Raw genomic sequence first — 16,144 nt, 5'->3', positions numbered from 1 at the left:
TTGAACACTTAGTATGCACCAGGAAGTGCTTTAAGCACTTTACATGGATTGACTCATTTACATCTAACAACCATATGAGGTAGATGCTATTATTAGTCACATTTTACAACTGAAGAAACTGAAGCCCATAGACTAACTATCCAAGGTTTCCAAGTAAGTAATAGAGTAGCAACTTAAATTCAGGAAGTCTGACTCTAGAACCAGAAAGTAGATCAAGGTTGATACAGCTTTACAAGTGGAGCTAAGAATGAGAGATTAATGAAGAAGTTGATAGAGACTAGGACACAGAAGTCCTATAGTCTGTGGTAAACAATTTGGATTCTATTCTGAATGTAAAAGGAACCACTGGAGGGTTTTATGCAGGAAAGTTAGAAAACTTGATTTCTGTCTACTAACTGTAGAAGGGTAGGAAGAAGGCAAAAATACAAGTTAGGAGGCTATTATATTAGTCCAGTATAAAGAAAACAGAGGTTTGGGTTAGGGTGTAATTTTAGAAATGGTGAGAAGTGATCCAGAATTGGATAGACTCTTGAGGTTGAGTCAGAAGCATTTACAAATGAATTAAATCTGGGATGTTAAAAGGAAAGGAAACAAGAGTGACTCTTAAGTTTCCAGTCATCAAACTACTAGATTTTGGACATAGCAATTTAAACAAATTTTTAGGGAACTATTCAGATTAGCTGACGGGCTCTCTCACAACATGCACAATTTTTTAAAAACCTTTTGAGGACTTGATTTCTGCAGGAACAAAAGAAGTGACCAGCACACACAAACCTGACATTTGCTACTGAAATTAATGGGTCTAACAGGCGACAAGTCCATATAAGCACTGGAGCTATTCAGATAGTTCCATAGATAGACTATCCATCTTTTAAAGATTCTTGGTTCAAGTCTGTCATTATAATACAAACTCCTAGAGACTGGATATTCTCTTAAGTTTGTGTATCCCTAATATACAAGCAATGTTTAACAATGATAAACAAAGATGAGTATGCAATTTGATAAGGCAAAACTGGATATAAAGCTGTTGGAAGCTATGTATAAATAATGGGTTTGTTTGAGCCAACATAAGGCAGGGAGGGAGGCTACTTTTCTGGGAACTCCTGGGTGAAATTTCCTGGTTTGAGAAAGCACAGATCATGCTGGCGCCCTGCCTTAGCTCACAACCCTAGGTTCAAACATAGCCACCAGGAGAAGGGCATAACCTGCCAAGCCTCAACCTGTTTTCCCCATCTTATTCTGTTCTCCTTCCACACTGAAATCTTTTTATGTATTTCCCCTTAAATAAAGTATTGGGGCCTTTTTCACTTGTTCAGTTTCAGTTCCTATCAGGGCTGGAAGACCCACCAAGCACCCTGCTTCTAAAACTAATTTCTGTCTTTTGTCTTTTATTCCTTACTGATTATTTTTAGACTTTTTATTTTCTAAGCTGGTTCACACCTCCAAGAAGGAATCTGCTCTACCGTGGTGCTGGTAACCCTGGCATAAAGCACTTTACGACAATTACCAGGTTTGATCAATGAATTTTTATGTTAAAATAACACAAGAAGAATAACAGAAAATCATTGAGTAGTTTTAACCCACAACCCAACAGATGTGAAGTGGTACCTTAATGTAGTTTTAATTTTCATTTCTCTAATGACTAGTTTTTATGTACTTACTGACTATTTGTTTATTTTTTTTTTAAGACATGTCTCTTAAGGCCCTTTACTCAGATAGTAAGTGGATTTTTTTGTTGTTTAGTACAAATGTTTTAAAATCTATTTTTTGTGAAACATCTGAATGGTTCACCAACAAGGGTACAATGATTAAAAATGTTTATTCAGTATTTCTCTATCAAAAAATTAACTTTCAAGAATTCAAAGAATGGAGGAACTTTAGATTATGTAGAGGGGAAATGAGTGAGGGGAAGGGGTAGGGGTATGAAAGATGGTGGAATGAGACAGACATCATTACCCTATGTACATGTATGATTACATGAATGGTATGAATCTACATTGTGCACAACCATAGAAACGAAAAGTTGTACAATGAAAAGTTGTGTACAATGAATGTTGTGTACAATGAATCCAAATGCAGTCCGTAAAAATAAAAAAAACATTAATATTCAATATGTAAGAGGAACTCCTATAAATCAATAAGAAAAACAAAATAATAATCAAAAAGAAAGTTGGTAAACAATGGGGATGAAGCATTTGGCACAAAAGAAAGAAAAGGATGAGCCCTACCCAGACAAAATAAATAAATAAATAAATAAAATATGACATAAAATATACTGATATATTTTGTAAGAAAAAACTGTATGCTCTTACCTACAGTCTTGGTTATTAATTAACAATTCAAGGTTTTGGGCTGAGGATGAATCTATCATGGCTGTCTGCTCACTACCTTGAAAACAAATCTTCAGCGATTTTGGTGCATAAACTGAATTTTGAATAAATTCAACATATTTTAATAAAGCTGCAACAGCTGCAAGGCAGTAATACCTGTAAGGTGACCAATGACACAGCATTGTGTGTTTAGAATTAGGAAAAAATATTGATAGAGAAGAAAACATTTATTTCACATTAATATTAGGAAAATTACAAGTACTTACACAGCATCACTTAAATTCAAAGGCAAAAAGTACATTGAATATGCCTAACTCTTGAAAACTGTAAATAACCTCTAATCCACAAAAAAGGCCTGTTACTTAAGAGATATATTAGACTCCAATAAATTACTTAGAAGAAAACATTCAATGGTATTTTGTGTCAATTTTTGACATATCATTCTAAATATTCAAATATGTTGAAAAAGTCTGAGACTTTACAGGTATAGTCAAGAGGTCCCACTGTATAGGAAGTATATTATGATCCTGATGAGAACAGCCATTATGATTAACTGAGTAAACAGGCTCAGAGAGTACCTACTTAGCTCATTTGAAGAAATATCTTTTCCAAAAGTTCCATCACTGTCTCATGCTGAATCTTTTAGGAATAAATGTATGAAGTAACAAAAACACAGCCTTAAATGTGTTTCATTTCCTAGCACTCGCAATTCTAGTATACTGTAGCTACTTTTGTTTTTAACTCCAAAGAATGGTAAGAGCAACCATTAGGGCAATAGATTGACTAATTTGAAGAAATTCTACATAAATTAAATTAGTAATATATGCCTTGTGTATAGACTTTATTATTTTTCTATTTCAGTAATTACTATGTATTAGGAACCAGGCACTTTTCTAGGTGAAAGGGATATAACAAATAACAAAACAGAAGAAAGTCCTTGCCCTTGTGAAACTCGCACTAGAGATTAATTTCTATTTTATATAAATTTCATATTATAAGTTATATTATAACATAACTTTTATATTGTAACTTACTTGGACTGAACCTCCATTAGGACAGTGCTGAATTCAGTAATACATAATTGTTCAATGTATTCTAATCCTTTTGTTTCATTGAAGTATTTCCTTTGGATAGCAGTGAAATTAACATTCTGAAAAAAAGTTTTTTATTTTAAAACTATGAAAATTGTTGAGTGCCATGCACTTACTAAAAACTGTTTGCTTAGTTTTTTGTTTGTTTTGTTTTTTCCTTCTTTGATACTAGGGATTAAACCCAGGGGAACTCTACAACTGAGCTACATCCTGACCATTTTTTTTATTTTGTTTTTTAATTTTGAGACAGAGCCTCACTACGTTGCCTGGACTGGCCTCAAACTCGCCTCCTGCATCAGCTTCTCAAGTCACTGGGGGGGGGGGGATCCAAAATGGCGGTCTAGAGGAAGGCTGCGTTCCTTGTGCTCCGCAATGCCAGATTCAAGCAGAGGATATCTGTTTCTCAGTGAGGCAGTTTTTGCTGCTTATCGATCCCCTGCTCTTTACCCCTCTTGTCTGCTGTGATCACCTGCAATCTGCCAGCATATCGACGCCTTTTTTGAGAGCAGATTGCTCACTGTCAGGCGTCTATCATCTGCCATTTGCCTGCCTCTCACCTGTCCATTGCCTGCCTTACCCCTATGCATCACCCAACACTCCCGATCACCTCCCGATCATCCGACAGCTGCCAGCAGATTGACCGCAGACCGCCAGTGGAGAACCAGCTGCCTGCTGCTGCCTGGAAGTTCACTGTCACAGTACCTGCAGGTTTGATTACACGTGGCTGCCGCCATTTTGAGACAACAGCCAGGCCCTGTAGGACCCCTGGCCGGACTGACCGAGTCCCGTCTCCAGGATCCCTCAGCCCGACCGATCACTCCCTGCCTCTGGGGCCCTCACATCAACTGACTGCTCCCTGCCGCCAGGACCCCCAGACCAACTGACTGTGCCCTATCACCGGGAACCCAGACCAACTGATTGCACCCGGCCTCCTGGATCCCACAACCACACCAAACACACCCGACCTCCAGGACCACTGCCGGACCAACTGCATCCTGTCTCCAGGACCTCCAGCTGACCACGTCCACCCCTGAGCTGCAGCTCCCCATTTGCCAACACATTTGGAAGCCAGAGCAGCCATCTTGGATAATCCTGGAAGCCGTAGCTCCGATCTTCGGGTGGGGCAAATCCCATCCTGAGACGCCTGCTGGAGGCTTGAAGCTCATTGTCAGGTACCTCTCATACATCAGGCTACTGAACACTGGGAGGTTTCATTAGTATATGACTATTATACAGTAGATTTTCTTTTTTCTCCTTTTTTAAAAAAAAATTTAAGTTTTTATTTCTTTATGGTTCTTGCTTTCTTTTCCTTCTGCTTACCTGTTCCCTCAGAGTCGCTTTCTCCCTTATTTACATGATGTTATTGTCCCCATAGGGGCTATTTGGTCTAGGATTGCATAGTGTCTGACTTGGGCACTGCTAATATTGATCTCCCCTTAAAGAAAGGGTTTTGGAAACCTATAGGGCCACTATAAGCCTATAGGGGGAAATCTGCAATACCCCAGATCTGCAGCGCTAGAGGGAAAGATACATGAACAACATGAAAAACAAGGGAAGAAAATGATCCAAACAAATCTAGATTCTATAGTAATAGAATCCAATGACAGTATGTTAGAAGAAATGTCAGAAAAGGACTTCAGATTATACATGATTAAGATGATTCGCGAAGCAAAGGATAAGATAAGAGAGCAAATGCAGGCAATGAATGATAATACCAATAAGCTGAAAGAGCACCTGCAGGAAGCAAAAGATCATTTCAACAAAGAGATAGAGATTTTCAAAAAAAAAAAAAAAACAAACGGAAATCCTTGAAATGAAGGAGACAATAAACCAAATAAAAAACTCAATGGAAAGCATCACCAACAGACTAGACCACTTGGAAGACAGAACCTCGGACAATGAAGACAAAATATTTAATCTTGAAAATAAAGTCGCCCAAACACAGAAGATGGTAAGAAATCATGAACAGAATCTCCAAGAACTATGGGACATCATGAAAAGACCAAATTTAAGAATTATTGGGATTGAGGAAGGCACAGAGATACAAACCAAAGGAATGAACAACCTATTCAATGAAATAATATCAGAAAATTTCCCAAACCTGAAGAATGAAATGGAAAATCAAATACAAGAGGCTTACAGAACACCAAATGCACAGAATCACAACAGATCCACACCAAGGCACATTATAATGAAAATGCCTAACATTCAAAATAAAGATAGGATTTTGAAGGCTGCGAGAGAAAAGCATCAGATTACATATAGGGGGAGACCAATACGGATAGCAGCAGACTTCTCAACCCAGACTCTAAAAGCTAGAAGGGCCTGGACCAACATATTTCAAGCTCTGAAAGAACATGGTTGCCAACCAAGAATCCTATACCCAGCAAAACTAACCTTCAGGTTTGAAGATGAAATAAAATCCTTCCATGATAAACAAAAGTTAAAAGAATTTACAAATAGAAAGCCTGCACTACAGAATGTTCTCAACAAAATATTCCATGAGGAGGAAATGAAAAACAACAATGGATGTCAGCAAAGGGAGGAACTACCTTAGAGAAAAACCACTCAAAGGAGAAACCAAGCCAACTTAAAAACCAAAAATAAGCCAAATGACTGGGAATACAAATCATTTCTCAATAATAACCCTGAACGTTAATGGCCTAAACTCATCAATCAAAAGACATAGACTGGCAGAATGGATTAAAAGGAAAGACCCAACAATATGCTGCCTGCAAGAGACTCATCTCATAGAAAAAGACATCCATAGACTAAAGGTGAAAGGATGGGAAAAAACCTACCACGCACATGGACCCAGTAAAAGAGCGAGCGGGGGTTTCCATCCTTATATCAGATAAAGTGGACTTTAAGCCAAAGTTAGTCAGAAGGGATAAAGAAGGACATTTCATACTGCTTAAGGGAACCATAAATGAAGTCACTGGGATTACAGGCTTGTGCCACCACACACCCACCTGAAAACTGCTTTCTTAAGTGCATCATAGTACATCGGTAGGTGGGTTTAGTATTGTATAAAGTTTATCTTTTAATATTTTCAACATTGAAAGTAAAAGTTTTCTTAATTATTGAAAAAAGAGAATGTAGAGTGCCTGCTTAGCATGTATGAGGCCCTGGATTCACTCCCCAGTACCAAATAATTTTTAGATTAACAAATAAACATGAAAGTCTTTGCTTTCTAGTAATTTTATTCTATAGGAACAATTCTATAACAACATCACACAGGTTTTATTCTCAGTCTTCCATATTCTAACATAACTGAGGAAGGATAAACTTTATTTTTTTAACGATTCTAAACTTTATTATATAGTCTCAAAACAAAACAAAAACTTGACAACACATGACTAAATAGACAAATTCACAAAATGGTAGGCAATTCTTTTCCAACTCTTCCAGTAACTAATTGAATATACAGACAAAATCATTCATAAACATAACCCCCTTTTTATGTACAGAACAATTCAACTGACAGATATAAATTTTACATTATTTCCAGGTAAACATGACATGTTTTTGAATGCTGAGCACAGGCTAGGCCTTTAAAAATGTTTAATAAAAAGATAACTAGGAAATCCTCACATATTTGTAAATTAAGAAATATCATTTAAAAACCCTCAGGTCTACATCAGAATTAAAATTTTAAAATATTTTGAACTGATAATGAAAATATAATATTAAAATTTATGAGATGCACTTAAAAAGTCATGCTTAAAAAGAACACAGAGCTTTAGGTATTAGGAAATCCAAATTAACAAAGCACACATAACCAAAACAATTTGTTTTAACAACATAAAGAAACATATCCTTATCCTTTCTCAGTTTTTTCTAAGTGTAACTTCTATAAATTAACAAAGGAATTTACCCCCACAATATTCTAAGAAAAAAGATGCAACTACCTGTATAAAAATATTACAGCTATTGGTGAGGTCCTCAGCAAATTGATCCATTCTCTGCTCTTTTAGGTATATACGGGGGAACAACACCCATTGAACAAGATCAAGGAAATAAACAAAATGTAGGCAGGCAATGATGAAGAATAAAGAAACATTTTTAAAAGTAAAAAAAAAAATCCTGGAAATAGGAACTTCCAGTTATAGACAGATGATTTCCTGCAGAAGAATACAACCAAAATAAAACCTCAATGGATGGGTGTAACAGAATGGAGTGAACTGAAGATCAGTGAACCTGAAGATTGAGCAATAGAAATTACCCAATCTGAACAACAGAGAAAATACACTGAAACACAAAAGAAAAAAATAACAGTACTTCAAGAACTGTGGCACTGTAGCAAAAGATCTAACATCCACATCTTTGGAGTTCAGGAGAGGAGAGAATGGGTGGGGTTAAAATATTTCCAAGGAGGACTGACTGAAAAGATCCCAAATTTGGCAAAAGACATAAATTCACAGACTAAAAAACATGTGTAAACTCTAAACAGGATAATACAGAATAAATTCACATCATAGTCAAGTTTATGATAGCTGTTAAATTTAAAAAGAAAAAGAAATTTCAAAAGCAGTGAGAGAGAAATGAGACCTCACCCACAGGCAAGACCCAAGTCACGTAGCAGCAGATTTCCCATCAGAAACTGGGGAATATGGTGACACAAGACTTCAAGCATGTAAGTAAAAGAACTGTCAATCCAGGAAAAATACCTTCAGAAATGATGAAGTAATCCAGAAATTTATTTTTGAGTGTTGAGGATAGTTTTTATTTTCAGAGATGGGTGTTTTTTGTTTGTTTGTTTGTTTTTTTAGAAGCCAGTCTTTATAATGTGTAATTCCATTTCAGAACATCATGCACTTTTGATAGATAATAGAGAATTCTTTCAATTCACCCTTTTTCCCAAATATTTAATTGTGGCCACATGATATAAACTATGTTTTGATTGAAGGGAGTCCAGCTTTTGAATGGGCCAAAGATGCTGAGGATTAGGGGACAAAGCTCAATGTTTTGGGGAATGACTTTTGCTCTGTTTGTGGTTTCTAGATTTGCAATTAGCATATTGTTCGTCTCCCACCCTACTTCTGATCCTCAACCCTTCTTATTCTGACATCTGAGCCTCTGACTCCTAACTCTAATTCTATTTGACTGGTCTTGTGTGGACCGATGTTTCAATTGCTGGCTTCACCATAGGGATTTTCTCAGCTCAGTTCTGCCTTTTTTTTTTTTTTAATTCATTTTTATTGTAAACAAATGGAATACATCTTGTTTCTCTGTACATGAAGCAGAGGCATACCATTTGTGTAATCATACATTTACTTAGGGTAATAATTTTTTATTCATTCTATTCTGTTATTTTTTTCTCCCTCCCCCTGCCCCCCTTATCCCTCTATAGAGTCCCTCCTTCCTCCATCCGTGCCCCCTTCCTACACCCTATATGTGTCATCATCTGCTTATCAGTGAGATCATTCATCCTTTGATTTTTTGAGATTGGCTTATCTCACTTAGCATGATATCCTTCAACTGCATCCATTTGCCTGCAAATGCCATAATTTTATTATTCTTTATGGCTGAGTAATATTCCATGGTATATATATACCACAGTTTCTTTATCCATTCATCAATTGAGGGGCATCTAGGTTGGTTCCACAATATGGCTATGGTGAATTGAGCAGCAATGAACATTGTTGTGGCTGTATCTCTGTAGTATGCTGATTTTAAGTCCTTTGGATACAGGCCAAGGAGTGGGATAGCTGGGTCAAATGTTGGTTCCATCCCAAGTTTTCTAAGGAATCTCCACACTGCTTTCCAGAGTGGCTGCACTAATTTGCAACCCCACCAGCAATGTATGAGTGTACCTTTTCCCCACATCCTCGCCAACACCTATTGTTGCTAGTATTCTCCAGAAATACTGATTAGTCTAACATGAGAAAATGAACAAAGCATTTGTTCCCTGGAACAAATGCATCCTTCCCTGGAATTCTAATATGGACATGGGAAGAAAGACATTCTTTTCTCTCTAATTTGGTTAAGCTGAGATTTCATTAGCCTAAAGCCATCAGCAATTATCTTCTTAAACTTCATGGAGGTAACATATCTTCAGTAGAAAAGAGATGGTACTGGGGATGTTGTAGGGGCAAAGATTCTGTCATTGACTAAATTCTAGCCAGGCTCTGATGAGCCCTCTTCTCAACTGGATCTCAACTTTGACCTACACAGACAAACTAAACACTAACAAGGTTTCTAACAGCTCAAGAACCCATTGCTAGGATGATTCTAAACCCTCTTGAAGTGCCTGCTTAAGAAAACTCAAGGGTGCCAAAAAATCCTTACTATTTATTTTGGCCATTGACTAAAGATAGAGTCCTTGTCTCCCATTCTCTGTGAGGGAAGGAGCCTACCTTCAATGCCCAGATAGTTTTCACATGGACCAACTCCACTTTCTTCCTTTTTGTAATTTTTCACTTCCCTGATTCTACTGAACCCCTTCTCCCTTCCCTCCCAAGTTCCTCATTCTCCCTTTAAAATACTCAGTCACCTCTAACAAAGTGAGGTTCAGTTCACTTCACACTGAACACGTTTTCCTATTGCAATAGTATATTACTGACTAAAAATCTGTCCTTCCATCTTATCCAGTGATCAGATATATCTTTGACATAGGATATATCCAACCACTGACTTCCCAGTTACATAAGCCCAATAAGTTTTTGGCTAGTTTAAGTTGAATTCCTGCTATTTACCAAAAGACTTAGAAGGCCTAATCAGGACAACAAAAAGTAAGAAAGGAATATGTAAATAAGGATGATGAAAAGAAGTATGAGCCAACGAATGAAAAGCAGAGAGAAAGACACTTGTATAATAGAGACAATAAATTTAGAATAGGGACCATTTCCAGCAATGAGTCAAAAACAAACCCCAGCTGAGCTATGTAGGACCTCTAAGAGTACCACAAACAATCTTATATGACTACAGATGCTGAATATAATAAGAACAAGAAAGGAACTCATTAGACCCTAAATCTCATACTGGTTCCAAATGTATTAAAATAAAAGCTAAGTTTAAATATTTAACAAAATATTGCATATTCTGAAAATAATTAGCACTCCTCAGAAATTATTCCAATTGAAATGTTGCTTACTTTCTTGGGACCACAGTCCCAATTCCACTAAACAGGGAGAGTTATGAGAAGGATAAAATAAACTACATGGTAAAAAGTCTTTCTGAGGTACAAAGCATTTGTTGGAGAGGTTGCACAGCATTTACACGTCACAGTAGGCTAAACTAGCAGGCTAACTGTAAGGAAGTGCATGTTCCCAGGGGAAGCTGAAACAATTCTATAACACAGATCAACCTGCCTAAAGGAAAAAAGCACTTGCTGAGAGCTGCTATCCCTTGAAAGGATGAGAACTTCAATTTTAACAGTAACTAGTTTACAGAAAGCTACATCTAAAGAAAACTGTGCTTAACAGTCTGTCCCTTGTATACTCTGAGAAACCTCTTATTACCTAAAACATCTTTTCTTTTACTTAAGTAGATCCAGAATATCCAATCAAATATGAAGATTCTTTATCATTTTTATTACTTGTTTTAAATTAGTGTTTGCATTTATTGACTACTTTAGGATTCTGAATATACAGTTGCTCAAATTATTGTTCCTTATATTTAAAAAGTCTAAATAATTAAATCTTGAATGTTATTTGAGAATGAAATTGTTTACCTTGAAATTTTCTGTGATCAGAGTATACAACTTCGTTGAATTCCCCACAACACAAGCAGTATTTGACATTATTATTTCCAAAGGAGATAAAATTTTGAGCTTAGTGATCACCTAAATTTGTTGGTATAAATAATTTCATCAATGTAATCTTAGAACAGTCTTCAAAATAAAAAATTTCACAATATTCTGATATAATGAATAATGTTAATTCATAAATAACAAAATTACAAATGGTTCAAGTTATATTTAAAATAATTTTTAATGATATATATTAAACATATATCCATGTATACATTATCATAAACAGGCTATATTTAACTCACATTAGTTTGTAATAACTATAAATTAAAAGTTAATTTGAACTTATCAAATATATATTCCCCAAATAAGGTATTATAAAAAAATTCTTCTACTCAGCATTTTACCCATCTTCATGAAAAACACGAATATATCTAATCATGTAAGCATGGTATTGGTATTAGTACATCCCCATCAGTACAGTTCAGAAGTTGAAAAGTACAAAAAACAGGTGAGAAATATCTGCTTTCTGCCTTGTGCTTTTAAAAAGGTGCACTGCTTGGAGCTACTCCGGAGAGAAACTTGATCAGTGTGTCCACCATTTCTGTTTTTCTAAAAAACTTTTCTCTATTCTTTTGAAATTATATAAAAATTTTAAAATACCCAGAAATGAAGTTAGTGTGCAGCATTAATGTCATTTAGATTGTTAAATATAATAAAAAATTATTAGGAAAATGAAGCCTATATACTGGGGAACCATAAAGAGGAACGTGAGAAAATTAAAGAACAATAAAAGACTAAAAGTAACAGAGTAGATCATATTTTCAAAGTAATTATAATTTTGTCAAATAACTTTAGCTGGGCATGGTGGTGCATGTAAGCCATCAGATCAGGCGGCTGGGGCAGGAGGATTGTACATTCAAGCAGCCTCAGCATCTTAGCGAGACTTTAAGCAATCTAGTGAGATCCTGTCTCAAAATAAAAAGGGGTAGGGGATGGGGATGTGGCTCAGATGTTAAGCATCTTTGGGTTTAATTCCTGGTGGAATAATAATATTAATAATAACAACAACAACTTCTCTAAATAGAAAGATAGGAGTAGGTTATCATCTAACTGCTAGATCACACAAATTCCCATGACAACAGGTCAGTGGCCCAAATTCATGTAAGTGATATGGAGGCAAAATAAGTGAGGGCAAGAAGCTAAGAAACTAGACTGTGACTGATCTAAGATACTAGTTTCTTTTAACTCCAGAAAAATAAAATTCAAATATTATTTCAGTGGAAATAATCTCTAGAGATAGGATTATCACGTTACCTTTGGAATGAGTCCAGGTATTAATTTGAATACATTAATTTTAGATACTAATGTTAAAAATAACTTTGGAATATTCGAGTAACAATAAAACATTTTCTTTTTAAGATAAAATATATTTTTTAAAAAATCAGATATAAAACAATTTTAATACACAATAACTGGAATAACCATGAATAACTTTATCCTACCATAAAGCCCAAATCAGAAACTAATTAGAAAAACACTGACTTGGAAATCTGTATACTGCCTACTAAAACAACAATTTTCTAGGATTATTAATACTTACCTTGGCATATGTTGTATTGTCTGCAAACTGGGATAATATAATTTGAGGGTTTTTTAAATCAATGCTTGCCATTCCTATTTCACCTCTGGCAAGTCCTCTCCCTTCTACCACAGCTACAATAACTGATGGGGCATTTGCAGAAACTGCAGAAGAGGATGTAGCTATAAAAATTTTTTAAATAAAGAAAATATGTAACATTACTAATAATCATTTCTAATTTCTTCACATAAGACTTCAAAGCCCCAAGGATGAATATATAAGGTAGTTAACAAAAATGCAGTCTATATCTCAAAATAGTTGGAAGAGAGGATTTGGTATGTACTCACCGTGAAGAAATGATTGATGTTTAAAGTTACAGAACTGGTAATTATCTAATTTAATCATTGTGCTATGTATACGTGAATCAAAACATTATATCCACAAGTACTTACTACTGTCAATCAAAAAATTTTAAATGAATTATTATTACATAAAGAATAAGAAATATCCAGGTGCAGTGGTACATGCTTCTAATTCCAAAGGCTCAGAAGGCTGAGGCAGGAGGATCACAAGTTCAAAACCATCCTTAGTAACTTAGCAAGGCCCCAAGCACCTTATCCAGACCTTGTCTCAAAATAAAAAATAAAAAGAGTTGGGGATGTTGCTCAGTGGTTGAGTGTCCCTATTCAACTCCTGGTACTCCTGGGTAGGATGTTCTACTAGATAGAATTATTATAAAGTTAAAGATGGTGTGATAATGGAACAGATATAGACATAATGACCTATTCAGGTTAACAGAGAGCTAGATATAGAAACAAACATACACAAATATCAAAAGTTTTAGTATGCAGAATAAAGAATTGATACAAATTTTTTAAATCTACAGAATGGAGAAATCCAAGATGGCGGGATACAGAAGGTCACATTCTTAGCTGCTCCGTGGTATGAAACCAAGCAAGCAGACAGGCAGCTTCTCTACAAGGTAGGTAAACAAAAAAAGAGGGATGGGAAGTGGGGCGGAGGTAGTTTACTGGAACCTAAAACTGGATATTCAAAGCAGATCGAGAACAGGAGGTTGGATATAATAAAATAAGGGAAAAATCCCCAGTGGCACAACCGCTGCAACAACCAGGCTGGAAGCTCCAGTCAGAAAGGTCCCTCCAAGAGCACAGTGGAGGGATATGAGAATTAAAGGAACCCCGCATTTTTGGGAGGCCCAAGGCATATCTGGGTACAGAGCATTTAGAGACCAAGAGCACTTCCCAACAAACTTAAGGACTTGCTATACATATCCAGGTTTGGGGGGAAAAGCCGCAGTCTCTCCAGGCAGCTTGTGGAGGAACATTCTTGCAACTGTGGTGGGGGGACTGGCAACTAAGGAAGCTGATTCCTGGAAAACCCAAGTTTGGCCTGAAATGCAGGCCCAGTAAACACACACTGCATGACTTAAAGTGTGCTTAAGTGACCAGAAGAAAATCAAACATGGAGACAGGTTTACACAAGGGAAAACTGGTCTCAGAAACTCTATCTCCCCCTTCCCCCACCAATCTGACTGCTTTCAGGGGGAGATGCATCTGGCCAGGAACTCAGAAGGGTGGGGGCAGGAGAAATTGGAGACTGAAGTAGAGACCAGGAAACATGGCATCTGCAGGTGCCCTAAGGGACTAAGAATCAGCTCCCCCACCACATTAGTGGAATCAGGGGAGAACTAGGGTAAAGTCCTCCTGGGCCCTGGAGATACACTGATTTAAAATCTCCAGACCAATAGCATTCAGTGAAGAGACACCCACCTAAGCCTAAATCCTGCTCCAGGAATTCCATCTAGGGGAATACCTCTCTAACTCCAGCAATCCAGAGAGTGGAGCATCACACTACAGAAGACACCACATAAAACTGCTGAGAAGAGAAGCTGAGAATATTTTGAACTCCAATGAAAAGAATCTGTTAACTTTTCTTCAAGAATTTTGTTGTTGTTGTTGTTTTCTTGTGACCTTAATGGTACATGGACATTTATACAGTTTCCTATATTTTTTTCTTCTCATCTTTACCGTTTTTGAAGCCAATTATTTTACATAGATTAGTTTTTTGTGAACTAGGATGTTTGATTAGTATATTTTAGTTTTGTTTTGTATTCTTTTATTTTGATTAACCCTTTTGTAAACTTGCTGATTATATTATAGGCATAATTGATTGTATCATTTCTGTTTATTATGATAATTAATATTGTAGACATCATAGTATGAACTATTTGGTTTAATGCTTGTAAATTGTTTGCCTTAGTTGTTGTTATTATTTGTCTCCTAATAAACAGTGAGGTACTAGAAACCTTTAGGGACACTATAAGTCCACAAGGTAGAAACTCTACTGTCTCCAATCCATACTGTTAGATGGGTAGACAAACAACATGAAAAAGCAAAGGAACAAATTGCCCCCAAGCAAATAAAGATACTACAATAACAGAATCCACTGACACCACAGAGGAAGAAATGTCAGAGAAGGAGTTTAGAATATGCATAGTTAAACTGAACTGCAAAGTAAAGGATGATGTAAGAGAGAAAATACAGGTAGCAAAAGATGACTTCAATAAATAGAGATTCTGGAGAGCCTCCCGACGCAGAGCCAGCCACGGGTCCCCAAGCCAGCGGAGACATTCGACATGCAAGCGGCTTCTGGGACCAGGGCTGGGCAGCCAGAGACCTCTCCAGGCAGCCTTGTCCCCCTCCAGCTGAGGCTTTTTCAACGGGGCGATCCAAGATGGCGGACTAGAGGGTGACTGCATCTCCAGTCGCCCCAGAACCCAGGATTCAGAAAGGGGAGGCACTGAGAGACTCGGACTAAAATAGAACCACGGGGTGAGTCTCCCCAACCCAGCGAAGCTCGGCTGGGCGGCAGGCCAGATTCGAGTGGCTTATGAGAGTAGGACAGGGCAGATAGCGTCTCCTCCAGGCAGCTCTGTGCAGTCTGGCAGTGGGCTCCTCCCACAGGGACAGATCCTCCACCCTCACGGAGCAGGCCCCCCAGTGAGAGCCCTTCTGCACAGAAGCAGCGCGGCCAGCTCCGGCCCGCCCCGGCCAGCTCCAGCCCGCCCCACTGCCAGCTCCGGCCCGCCCACAATTGCTTCAGTGACCAGCACAGGGCACCAGGGACTTCCCCAAGCAGCCCAGCCCCATCCGGTGGGAAGCGCCCCTCTAGGCTAGCTTCTTGGGGCAAACCGCCCAGTGAGAGCCTGTCTACACAGAGCCAGCCACAAGTCCCCAAGCCAGTGGAGACCTCCGACCTACAACCAGCCTCTGGGACCAGGGCTGGGCAGCAAGAGACCTCTCCAGGTCTCTCTCCCTGGAACCAGTAGTGGGCTAGGGGCAGCGTTCCTCGGAAGCACTGCATTATCAAATTAATCCAAGACTTCTGGCTACTGAAGGCTGGTAGGTAATACACTGGAAATCTACAG

General features: G+C 37.6%; 1 protein-coding gene across 1 annotated transcript in view; it reads right to left on the bottom strand.

The window, feature by feature from the left end:
• MSH4 (mutS homolog 4) overlaps window positions 1-16,144 on the bottom strand; it is a 95,478-nt gene that overhangs the window by 70,033 nt on the left and 9,301 nt on the right. Inside the window, exons 2-5 of the mRNA XM_079128899.1 lie at window positions 12,718-12,878; window positions 11,097-11,207; window positions 3,365-3,480; window positions 2,313-2,486 (exon numbers count right to left, since the gene is read on the bottom strand). Coding sequence (XP_078985025.1) covers window positions 2,313-2,486; window positions 3,365-3,480; window positions 11,097-11,207; window positions 12,718-12,789 — 473 coding nt within the window. The 5' untranslated portion in view covers window positions 12,790-12,878. The remainder of the gene's footprint in view (window positions 1-2,312; window positions 2,487-3,364; window positions 3,481-11,096; window positions 11,208-12,717; window positions 12,879-16,144) is intronic.

Source organism: Sciurus vulgaris (genome assembly GCF_902686455.1).
Source record: "Sciurus vulgaris genome assembly, chromosome: 1".
Lineage (NCBI taxonomy): Eukaryota > Metazoa > Chordata > Mammalia > Rodentia > Sciuridae > Sciurus > Sciurus vulgaris.
Note: the sequence above shows the minus strand (reverse complement) of the source record. Positions and strands in the feature narration are given on the sequence as shown.